The 12598-nt window shown below is 46.1% G+C and overlaps 1 protein-coding gene across 1 annotated transcript; it reads left to right on the top strand.

Moving 5' to 3' along the window:
- Window positions 1–1044: 1044 nt before the first annotated feature.
- Window positions 1045–12348, top strand: Apobec2 (apolipoprotein B mRNA editing enzyme catalytic subunit 2). The gene is made up of 3 exons (XM_070023818.1): window positions 1045–1325; window positions 8706–9269; window positions 11908–12348. The coding sequence occupies exons 1-2, from the start codon at window positions 1180–1182 to the stop codon at window positions 9247–9249; spliced, it is 690 nt and encodes a 229-aa protein (XP_069879919.1). The 5' UTR covers window positions 1045–1179; the 3' UTR covers window positions 9250–9269; window positions 11908–12348.
- Window positions 12349–12598: the final 250 nt, after the last annotated feature.

Genomic DNA, 12598 nt, shown 5'->3' with positions numbered 1-12598 from the left:
TGAAGAGCTGAGGGACAGCACCCAGGCCCAGAGTTCAGGCCCCATGACCGGACCCAAAAAACCCAAAAAAGCAAACAAACAGACCATCTATTTTATTTAGCTTTATTCATCATCCAACTCCTCCAAGCTCCATGATGAGGGCCGGGACTTCCATTTGCTTTGTTCTTTGCTGCAGGCTCAATTCTTAAACAGCACCTGGCCAAGAGTAGATGCTCAACAAATTATCTTACATGAGAACAGAATTCACTGAGAGAGAACAAAGCTTGGAGGCTGACATATTTGCCCTTTGGAATAAAATATCCTATGTTGTTTATGAACTGTATGAACCCTAGGCGAGGCCCTTACTCCTTCTGTGAGCCTCAGTCTCCCACATGTAACAGGAGGGGGAGTGCCCATGGCCTTCCAGGGTTGTAGAGTGCATGAAGGCCGCTTTCACAGGTATTGCACTGAACTTCTTGCCTAGCCTACTTAAAAATCTTGAAGCTCAGTGAATGACAGCTTCTGTCATCGTGGGTTGTCAATTGGCATTGCATCATGGGTATGTCATAGGTTAGTCAGTCACAACACATACTCTCCTCCCTAAATCCTTGGTTTTCACTTGATCCCTCCCAGAGCTTTCCTTTCCCAACTCCAGTTTTCCTTCCAGTGGAAATGACCCAGGTTTCTTTGCAACCACCACCCTTCTTTCAATACAGGCCTCCTCCTGCTTACAACTCTGAGATGGCTTCTCCCCTGAATCTTGGGATGACTCCACAGCCCCTTCCACGGGATTCCCATGGAGCTGGAAAAGTTGGATCAGAACCCAGGGAAGAATGCAGTGTGAGAGAAGAGGGAGAGGCAGGGAGGACCAGGCCCAGGATTCCAACCTGCCAGTTTCCTGTCTTTGCCCACTGATAAATAGGGGATTCATGGCCAGAGTTTCCATTCCCCCACTCTGGCATCTGCCGTCACTCAATTAAAATAAGATAGAGGGAGAGGGCTTAGGGGAGGAGGGGCAGGAGGCCCTGGCTATAAAGCCTGGGGCTGCGGGGGTACAAGCACAAAGCCTGCCCTGCAGCTCCTCTTTCTGTCATCCCCAGCCAGACTCAGCTGCTGACAGCTGCTTGGGAGTCTGCCGCCCAGCCCTGGCCAGGCCCACAGCCTCTCCTCTCTCTGTGACTTCTGAGCCACAGCCTCTCCATGGCCCAGAAAGAAGAGGCCGCTGCTGCCGCTGCCGCTGCCCCGGAGCCAACCTCCCAAAATGGGGAGGACCTGGAGGACCTCGCCGAACACCCCGAGAAGCTGAAGGAACTCATTGATCTGCCACCCTTTGAGATCATCAGCGGGTGAGACTCTCGTGTGGGTGGGCCGCTCCCCAGGAAAGCAAGGGCTTGGAGCAGGCCTGGGTAGTTTACAATAGAAGTAGAGGTCACCCCCTCTCCACCCCTTGCCCCTCCACCCACCCTGCGGCCATAAGAATACACCTGTGTCTCCGGGGAAACAGCACATTTCTGCTAGATTCTTAGGCTCTCTAATGGGAAAGCAGTAGGAGGAGCTCCCTAGAGGCAAAGCCCAGAGAAGGATACTGCTTCGCAGGCCTTTAAACCTAGGGACTCACTTATCCCCTCTGGGTAGTTCAGTCCCTGAGGGGTTGGTAAGGCTGGCCCCAGTCAAAGTCAGCTACTCTCTCTGCTCTACTTCTGAGCGGGTTTCTCCTCTGTGTATCTGTCTCTACTATTTTCTCTCTGGGATAGAAAATTCTCAAACACAGAAGACAGATCTGTCTTTCCTGAAGGCCAAGTGAGCAGTTTCAACCTTACTGAATCTTTGCTGAGCCTCCCTACTTCCCCTTGGTCTGTCTGCTCCATCCATCCACCCCCACCCTGATCACAGCACAGAGGCTATGGACAAAGAAACATTCCCATGAGCTCAGCCACAGCCTATAGAACTGAAGCCTGAGAAAGAGAGTCATGGCTATGGAAAAGGCATTAGATCATGCCCTCTCCAGGAATAAAACCAACCAGTCATCTTCCTTTTCCCTGCGATATTCCTAAACAGATGACCAGAAGGGAATATAAGAGGCCACAGTTCTTCCCTGAGCCTTGGGCTTTCCTGGGGATCTCCAGCAATGTGCACAGGAAGAGAGCTTATCACACTAAGAGAAAATTCAGGAAGAATGGAGATATGATGCTCCTGAGGAGAGAAGCAGCCCTGGGAAGTCATTTGGACTTACTGTGTGGGGCTGGACAAGTGAATTCCCAGGCTTGGCCTCCATTTTTACCATTTTAAAATTTGAAATGCGGAAGCTACATTGGTTGGTACCCAAGATCCCTTCCTGCTCAGATATTTATTAAGAGTCTACAGGAGAACGCAGCCTCATTCCTGAGGCTTGAGTAGCCTCCAAACTTCCATTTGCCCATGCACTCTCCCCTCATCCCACCCTCATCCTGAGATTAAGGGTGCAGCTGGGCACAGACGAATATAGACACAGGGAAAGCCTAGGGCAACCAGGCCAGGAGCAGTTCCAGTGGCTGCCTGTGGAAAGTGATCCTTTCTCTAAGACCTGAGCACTCTGGACCATGCTGTCCTTGGTCACACACGTGTAGACATAACTCCACGCAGCGCTGTGATCTTCCCCAGAACAGGGGCCAGTACAAAGTTAGACTATTTCGTTCAGCGAACATGCTTTGAGTTCCCAGGGCAGCAAGTCCTGAAGGGTTAGATCCTCTGATATAACTTTTGTCCCAGGCTTTCTAATCACAACATACTTTAAGTGAATGAGCTCATTTTCCCCCCACAGTCCCCCACCTTGGCGCAATGCTGGAAAAGGGAGATTAATACTTTCCATGAGACTAATGGATTAATACTTCCTAAGACTCAATACTTTCCATTTTACAAAAAAAGGAAACTGAGACTCATGAAGACTTCAGCTGACAGGTCCAAGACCAAAGCACCAGGAAGTGGCAGGTCCTTCCTGAGTCCCAAGGTTCTTCTCCTCTTAGCTCCACCTACAAGATAGTGAAGGCTGAGGGCTGCCCAGGATCCAAGGCTCAGAGGGCAGATTTCCCAGTGAGTTCTGAGCCCAATTCAGGTGGGAGGCAGAACCTTGAGTGTTTCCTGGCCACAGGGAACAGCTGGGAAATCTGTTTCCTGGGCCCCTCTGGGTAAACAGAAGCTTAAAATAGCCCCGAGGTACAGCTATGTCTGTGCCGGCTGAGGGAGAGGAGACAGCTTTCCTCTCCTCTGTCTCCACATGCTCTGGAATATAAGGGATCAGCAAGGCGACTCCATTCCTAGCCAAGCTCCCTGCATATTGGGGCTAAAGCTAGCAGAGGAGCACATCTAATATGGGGGGGGGGGGAGGTACCTGGTAGGAAGAGGAGTCACAACTCTGCTTGTTGTGACACTCAGAAAGCAGACCTAAGCACATTAACAAAGTACCATGGGGGCAGGAAGGGGGGTGGAGATGCGGGTGGGGAAACAGCTCCTATTGGCTTGAAAGCCAGCTGTGTATATCCATTCCCTATCTGTATCAAGCAACTTATTTTGCTGGCTTGAGATTGCCATAGTAGAAATACACTAGAGAAATCAGCAAGTGCTGGGAATCTGAGATTTTTATTTTCTTTCAGAGAGCTGGTTGTTAAACAATTAGCAAGCATGCCACTGAAGAAGAGAATAAAAAGAAACTTCTACCCTGGAAGGGTAGAGGAGGGACAGGTTATGGAGCTCTGGAGATTATGACTTGAGGGTTAGAGAAGGCATTCCATCCATCAAGACTAGCTTTCATTTACTGTGTCTACTTGTCTAAAAATCTGATTGGCTGGAGTACTTCTCTCAGATAAGGAATCTAAACCTTAGAGGGACAGGTAGTTATGAGTAGTTTGCCCAAAGATAGCATGCAGACATGAATCCTAGGCCTTTCATACTCCAAAACACCACAAAATAAAAAACCATAAAGAAGATTTTCCTATTCACAAATATTTACTGAATACAAATTGTTCTCCTCTGGCCCGATTCCCCCACCAGTATCTCTACCCTCCACGGGGAAAGGAATGTGTCTTTTTCACTGCCTTATCTCTAGCACTCAGCTCCTAATAGGTACTCAATAAATATTAGTGGAATAAAAAAAATGAACTAATGACTTAGCACAGGTTGTGTGTTAGGCTCTCTGCAAGATCTCATGATAGAATAAACTGGGAGTGGGGCCTCTTGTGGAGCTACACTCAGGCAAGTCTAAGGGGTTCCAGGCAATGCTGGTACAAGGAGAATTTTCTTGGTAAGGGTGTCTCAGTCTACAGCAAGTTTGGTGGATGTCTAGGGCTCTGAGGTTGGCTAAATCCCATCTCATCTCCCCATCGCAGGAAACAGTGAGTAGGCCTGCACGGCACACCTACTTGTATATTTGTCTTTGTCTCTAGAAGTGTCCTGTATGCTTTTGTAGACCATGCTATCAAAGACAGAATGATGGGCCAGAAATAAATGACAGATAGAAGAAATCTTTGGGTCACTGCTTTAGCCCTTGCATTTTACTAAGCAGAGGGACACACAGGAGAAGGGAGGCATGCCATTCAGAAGGGAAGACAGCCCAGCTGGCAACCCTGGCTTCTAGGAAGGGCTGGTGGGAAGTCAAAGCTGAGTGAGCAGTTCCTAAGAAGAGGGTGATGCCGCACTTGCCTTGGATAAAACCCCGTCCAGTCCTTCAAATTTGGAACCCCCTCCTTAGCCCTAGAACCCTCTCATTCTGATCCACACTCCTCTCCCTGATTATAATAATTCCTTGGCATCTGGGAAGTGATCTGCAAAAGAAAACAGCCAAATTAAACCAATAACTCTACCTCTTTCAATCAGATCACTGACAGGTTTAGTGAGGGGAAGTTGAAATGAATGGAAATTTAGGGGCCTGTGACTAGATTTCCCTCTCTATGGCTTATTTTGGAGCAAAAGTTTAATCTCATAGCCACTGACCTCCAGGTTGCTCCCTTTCACTATGGGTTTTTGCATAGCAAATACCAATCTGTAAATGCAAATCTGAGAAAGACTAGGTACCATATATCTCCTCTCTCATCAAGCAGCCCGTCTTCGTAATTTTTGCTAGATATTAGGATTTGGGGCTTCCTTATTCGTTTCATGAGATGCCCAGTAGACTGGTAGTCTAAGCAGAGCAATGGCCTTGTTTTAAGAAAATATGTGAAAATGATGCCTAATAGAGGTGTTCACAGGTGAGGATGTGGGGGGAGAAGAGGAACTGTGCTGTTGGTTTTGTGGATGAAGGGACTGGACACAGAGGGAGAGCACTCCACCAGCACCACAGTAACACACATGTGTGCACAAGCACATATACACAGGCACACACACACATACACACACCTTTTTCAGTGACATATCTGCTGGGGTTGAGAATAAAAGGCTAAAGTAAATATAATATTTAGGCATGTCATGTTGCTAGGGGAAAAGAATGCTTATGATTTTAAAAAGTTAGATGACTCCTATTATTTGGCCTAAAATCACCTAGGATGGCCATGCTGTCCAGCTCCTTACAGACATTGCAGACTTCTACCACTTCTGTTCTCCTGGCTTCTCTCCAGGCCCTGTCTGTTGTGGTCTATGTGAAGCCCAAAGAACCTCATTTTAACTTCCAAGAAGCCCATTGCAAAGCCAAGCAAGCTCAGTCTCTGGACCAAGCTCAAGGGAAACTCTGGGAGCCAAACTTTCCTGTCTTTCCTTTGCCCCTTGAAAGCTCTTCTCCTGAGGTTCCTGCTGAGGGCCAGAACAGACTCCTAGGGCTGTTGGCCAGCGGGGTCAGAAACAGATATTTATAGAGAGGTGACCTTTCTCCTCTCCCGTGGGGTTCGGGTTTCTCTGGATCTTCTCTGGTGCCAAGGGAAAAAGGAGGAGGGACAAATGTCAGAACCTACAAGGGAGGGGCTATAGAAAGGCTGCTTCTCACAATCATCCAGCCCAGTTGCGGCTGTAAGCCAGGTCAAATTCTTGCTCTTGGTTAAGCGGCACTCAGTGGTGTTAAAGCAATGCAGGACGGGGGAGAGGGAGGGGTATTTGGCTCCAGAATGAAACATGAAGGACCATGCGGGCTGCTGCTTCTGCTGGACTCCCTGAATACCTCCACTCCATTCTCCATTGGGCAATCCATTCTATAGGGGGCTCTGGATTGGACTGGGGTACGGGGGTAGTCTGGCAAAAGGCTTTAAAGAACAAAAAAGGGCTTAGGTTTAAAAAAAAAAAAGTAGCCAGGTGCCAGTGGCTCATGCCTGTAATCCCAGCAACTCAGGAGGCTGAGATCTGAGGATCACAGTTCAAAGCCAGCCCAGGATTTTGAATTAACCATTCAAAAACCAGAAGTGGCTCAAAGGGCTACAGCACTACCCTTGAGCAAAAGAGCTCAGGGACAGTGCCCAGACCCTGAATTCAAGCCCCATGAGAGACTGACTAAATAAAATAAATAAATAAGTAAGCAAGCTGTGTATTTCTCAAGAGCAAAAAAACACTTTAGGAACCCAGGCATAAGCAGCAGAGCTCAGGAGAGGTCTGGTGGGGTGAGCATAACTAGGAAGAACTCAGTGCGCATGGAGTTCCCTCAAGGATTGGAAGAGGAAAGGGGAAATGTCAGGTGATCCACTCCACTGAAATGTTAAGTAAATAATAAACCCCTCTAGCCAGGGACAGAGGGGCTTAGAGAGCTAAATATAGGACCTGAAGGGATCCCAGGGCCAGGTCCTCAAACACAGCCATCTCCATAGTGGAGACTTAACAGCAAGAGACATGGAAACTTGAGTGGAGTGAATTAGGTGATGGATGGAGGAGGAGGGAATCCTGCAGAGAAATGACTCAAGTCTACTCAGCTCTTTGGCATCTGCTGCTTATCCGTAAGTAGCCAAAGCTTTGGACCCAGGGATTCCCCCGCTGCCCAGGGAGTCTGATGACCTTTCTGAGGAAAAAGAAGGAAATATACTGGGAGTCAGTGGCTTACACCAGTAATCCCAGCTACTCAGGTGACTGAGATCTGAGGATCACAGTTCAAGGCCAGCCCAGGCAGGAAAGTAGAAAACTTTGCTAGACTGCATCTCCAAATAATCAGCAAAAAGCAGAACAGGAGGTATGGTTCAAGTGGTATAGCACCAGCTTAGCAAGCTTTGGGGCCCTTCAGTTCAAACCACAGCACCACCAAAAGATAAAATTAAAAGGAGAGGAGCTATTCCTTACTACCACCTGAATCAAGGAGGTCCATGTGTCCTCTACTCTGCTGGTCCACTTTTTAGCAGTCTTCTGATGTTCTTGGCTATTTTATTTACATTTTCCTCCATCCAGCTAGACTCTAGCTGCTAGGTTAGAAGCATCTGGAAAGCAAAAATCAAACCACTCAAGATTCTGAAACAACTCAGTGCTACACATGAACTTCACTATCCCAGGGCCTCTCCTGGGTCTCTCACAGTCCATGGGCTTGGGCACTGGCGATATGACAACCTTGTCACCCGAAGGAAAAGACAGTCTGGAGAAACAGGAGAGCGAGGTACTAAAGACATAAGCCTTCCCATGCTCCAAATACAGCTTATACGAGCTCAATGGAGAAATGAAAGCATGAAATACTCTGGAAAATCTTTGTGTTGCTTTGTCATGAGAAATTTATCATGCTTGCTACTTGGTAAATGTGCTGTTTGAACACTGTTTCAAACCAAGCCACATTCTGACACTGTTTATAGATTTTTTTTTTTTAATATTGATGCCTGGGACCCTCCCCACTACCTCCAGACATTCTGAGTTAGTTTGCGGTGGGTTTCAGTCCCAACATTTTTGTCTCCTGTATAACGCCCAAGCAATAGTCTTTGCTAAAGATTCACTTGCTGAAGACTCAGGAACAGGAGCTGCATGATCCTCCGGTAATCAAGGCACTCAGGAAGCCAAGACAAGAGGATCTTGAGTTTGAGGCCTGGACTACCAAGTAAAACCTGTCAAAAGAAAGGAAAGGAGAGGGGCAGAGTATGGTAGCTCACACCTGTAATCCTCTTGGGAAGTGGAGCTGGGGAAGACTGTGGCTCAACATCAACCCTGACAAAGAGTTAGGGAGACCCTATCTCAACAAATCAATATGGTGGTGCATTTGTAATCCCAGCTACACAAAGCATAGGTAGGATAATCAGTCTCCAACTAGCCCCTTGGTGGCGGGGGGGGGGGGGGGGGGGGGGGGGGGGGATGGGGGGGGGAAGAGGAGGGGATGACATGGATGGACAGACAAGGAAGGGGAATGAGACCTTTCCTGAAAAATAACTGAAAGAAAAAGAGCTAAGACATGATTCAAGTGGTAGAGTGCCCACCTAACAAGTGTGACTCCCTGAGTTCAAACCTCAGTACTGCCAAAGAAAGAAAGAAAAAAAGAAGCAAATAGAGAGGGAGGAAGGAGGCTGGGAAAGGAAGGAGAGGAAGGAATGTGTTGTTGAGGGTGATGGTGAAAATAGTGTTTGCGACGTTTCCTTCCTAGTAGAGTGGACAGAACGCAAACCCCGATCCCAATTCTCTCTCCTCCTCCACAAAAATGCTTCTGGATTCTCCTTGGCCTTTTTTTTTTTTTTAAACCAGTGACATGAGTTTAGGCAAAGCGTATTTTTAGTAATAGTACATGTGTCTTGGAGATCTACCTACTCTAGGCTAGTCCTGGAAACAAGAATTCATTGTCTCTCTTCTTTTCCCTGACCCTTTGTGTTCCTGCTCTACAGGGAGCGACTACCAGTCAACTTCTTTAAGTTTCAGTTCCGGAATGTGGAATACAGTTCCGGGCGGAACAAGACCTTCCTCTGCTATGTGGTAGAGGCCCAGGGCAAGGGAGGTCAAGTGCAAGCATCTCGAGGCTACCTAGAAGATGAGCATGCAGCTGCCCACGCAGAGGAGGCCTTCTTCAACACTATCCTGCCGACCTTCGACCCCGCCTTGCGCTACAATGTCACCTGGTATGTGTCCTCCAGCCCCTGTGCAGCTTGTGCCGATCGCATCATCAAAACCCTGGGCAAAACCAAAAACCTGCGCCTGCTCATCCTGGTGGGTCGACTCTTCATGTGGGAGGAGCCAGAGATCCAGGCTGCTCTGAAGAAGCTCAAGGAAGCTGGCTGCAAGCTACGAATCATGAAGCCCCAGGACTTCGAGTACATCTGGCAGAATTTCGTGGAGCAAGAAGAAGGGCAATCAAAGGCCTTTGAGCCCTGGGAGGACATTCAGGAGAACTTCCTGTATTATGAGGAGAAGCTGGCGGATATCCTGAAGTAGGCAACTGGCTCCAGGCTTCTGTGAGTTTTCCTGGGCTACAGCACCATCTCTGGTTAGCTGTCCACTTAGATAGCAGGCCAGAAGTCAGGAAATGAGTGGCCTAACACTTTACTGCTTTGGGAGAGATTAACAGCTTGCTCTGGTTTTCTCTTTTGTCTGCATCCTTGTGCCTAAATCCTTTTTCCTCCTACTCCCAGAATTTGAATACGAATACTCAAAGTTGACAGAAAGGCTTAGATGTATGGGGAAGTTACTGGACATGAAGTAAGTCCTCTGTCCCTTGGTATAGGTGTCCAGATGTAATCTGCACTCCTAGATTCCCCACTCCCAAACTCACTTGCAGTCTAGCCTCTATCTCTAATGTAGGTGGGCTTTTGTTTTCTTTGTGCTGGTACTGGGGCTTGAATTAAAGGCCTCCTGCTTGGCTTTTTTTTCCTGCTCACAGCTGGCATTGTACCATTTGAGACACACTTCTAGCTCCAGCTTTTTGCTGGTTATTTAGAGATATGAATGTCACAGCTGGCTTCAAACCTTGATACTCAGATCTCAGTCTCTGAAGCAGCTAGGATTACAGGTGTCAGATGCCAGGGCTCAGCTTCTTGCATAGGATTTTCATTGGTGGAATTCATATTCATCTTTTGGTTTGGGGGCAGATAGACTTTCAGGTTTACAAACAAAGGCTTATGTTTGAGAGAGATCAATAATGGTGGTATGAATTTATAATGCCAAGTGCATTTTCTTTATGGAGAAGAGCTCAGCAGAAGTAATAGAAAATGCTGAATACCAGGAATCAGGGTGGCAGAGCAACAAGCTACTTTATACAGGAATGTCTAAAGGGTTAAAAAGATGTTTGTACATTAGGCAGCAGCTCAGAAGTAGCCTCCTGCAGATATCAGGAGGTGATAGGAGAACTGGAAGTAAAGATTAGCTATTTAAGCAAATAATTAGGACACAATTAAGGCCAATTTGGCCTCTTGCTGAGGGTAAATTAGACTCTTACAGAAACAGGCCAATTATCCTTAGGAAAGAGGGTAGAAAGGATCCTTTACTACCTTTTTTGAATTTGATCTGATCTAGTTTGCTCCCAAAGAAAGGCTGTGACTGAGCTGAACCCCTTTACAAAGCCCGAGTTACTGATCAAAATCGCCCAGTGACAGAGAAGGCTCTTCACCACCCTGGCACCTGCTTTGATTCTGGAGCAAGGCATGTATTAATAAACCATGAAAGCTACATCCTTCCACGAAGATCATTCTATTTATTTTTGGTGTTTCTCACTCCTAATACCCTTAAGAGATGATACTGTTTCATCGGCACGTTTAGAAAATAGTGTCCCAGAGGTTGATGCGGGCAGATGTTGCCTGTGAGACACACACACACACACACACACACACACACACACACACACACACACACACACACACACACACACACACACACACACACACACACACACACACACACACACGGCACCTAGATATTCAGAATAGACATCTGATAGTCTGTGAAGACATAATTTTCATACTTTGTGTCCTTTTTCTTAAAAAAAAAATCACTGAATTCAGTTTATGGTAGAGCAATAACATGCGGCAATCTGATCAAATAAAATGAGAATAGTACTTTGAGTCATGGACAGTAGCAGTATAGGTAATTTCCAAGAGTGACCTCTGAAAAGGCAAAGCTTAAATGTTTAAAATTCCTCCAAGATTTTGTTGGTGTCAGTACTCTCGCTCTCATTATAGACCCAACTGAGACTCTACAGAATGATGATGGCAGCTTAGTAGAAGAGCCTCACTATTTCTTCTTCTTTATTTCTTCTTAAACATCTTTTATAGGGCCACTTTTTCTAGCTCCCTCACTAGTAAGTGTTCAGAGACGACTTTCTGTTTTGCTCTGCTTTGCTTCCCAGAGATTTTTTTAATTAAAATTAATCATTTCAAAGAGGATTTTCAAACTTTTTATTAATGTTATATTTTAGATAAATAATTGAGGGGTTTTATCTAATACTAATAAGGGAGAGAAGAGAAAGAACAAAGGAAGAAGAGGAGGAAACAAAAACCAGGTTGAGAGAAAAGTTCATTGCTAAGTTAGATTTAATTGAATAATACATATACACCTCTTTCTTTAGTGTACATATGAAACTGAGCTGTTAGTATGCTTCCCTTGAGCCAGGGTCCCCCAAATTTTTTGGCTGGGCTAGGCTGGAACCGCAGTCTTCCCCATCTCAGCCTACTACTAGCTGGGATAATAAGCGCACACCACCATGCCCAGCTGTTACTTGAGAAGGGGTCTCATGAACTTTTTGCCTAAGCTGGCCTTTGATTTTGATCCTCCCAATCTCAGCATCCTGCACCTGACTTATCTTTTACTTCATGCTTTAAGAAAATAGTAATAACAGAATGTCTAGCCATATATTTTTCAAGACAACAGAATTAAAGTAGATCTAGATTTTCAGTTGTGTAAATCACACCAAAACATGAAAGAAGTAAATGGAATACCAAGTCAGCCAGGAACCACAGGAGAGTACAAAGGAGAAGTCCAAGGACTTGCTGGGGAAGGCATACAGCAACCTTTGCTCAGAAACTTGTAACTGTTGAGTAGCAGCAGGACTCTTGATAATATGCTTTGTTTTTTGTGTTTTTTTTTTTTTTTTTTACAAAGGTCTGCCTGCTGCCTACAAGAGAAGCAGTGATTTGTATGCTATTTGGGACATGCCTGTCTTCCTATCACTACTTGGAGCTGGACAAGATTTTAAAACCAACTAACCCTCCTGTACAAGGCCCTCAGGGAACTCAAAACACACTTCTCATTGCTGTAATTCATTTAGGCTATCCCTGTCTCTTTACCACTGCCCTTGGCAAAGGGGAAAGTGGTCTACAAGGAGAAAAAAGCCACCATATATGAGCACCAGGCATCTGGGGCTGAAGGTTTTAAGAATCCCTCAATGGGGCTACTTAAGGCAAAGGTCCTCAGACCCAAGGTACAGATCTTTGAAATATGTCCAGAAATGCATTTGATGTTAAGGTATTGAGCTGTTTTTTTTTTAAAGGCAAAAAAAAAAAACCAGCAACATTTACAGTAATAAAAAAGTAGTGTGAGGTTTCTGTGGCCTGGTTTCTTAAGGAACTTGCACCTGGGAAGTTTATCATAAATGGGAGTAAGACTTGGGACGGGGTGTCCTAGGCTAAGAACCAAGCCATTACATTATGAAGAGGAAAGTCTACCAGAACTTGATGAGACAACACCAGCACTAACTCTCACGCAGACTTCCCACATTATCTTGATCTTAAATATTTCCTTCTGAAAGGCTGAGGGGTAGCTCAGTGGTAGAGTACTTGCCTAGAAGGCGCAA

This window comes from Dipodomys merriami, unplaced genomic scaffold, assembly GCF_024711535.1.
Source record: "Dipodomys merriami isolate MVZ:Mamm:240054 unplaced genomic scaffold, mDipMer1.0.p SCAF_16, whole genome shotgun sequence".
Classification (NCBI taxonomy): domain Eukaryota; kingdom Metazoa; phylum Chordata; class Mammalia; order Rodentia; family Heteromyidae; genus Dipodomys; species Dipodomys merriami.
This window is presented reverse-complemented; position numbering and strand designations above follow the sequence as displayed.

Bases quoted from the DNA above. Each gene is read 5' to 3' on its own strand.
- Apobec2 (XM_070023818.1), top strand. From the start codon at position 1,180: ATGGCCCAGAAAGAAGAGGCCGCTGCTGCCGCTGCCGCTGCCCCGGAG. The intron at 1,326-8,705 runs GTGAGACTCTCG...CCTGCTCTACAG, and splicing joins CCCTTTGAGATCATCAGCGG to GGAGCGACTACCAGTCAACT.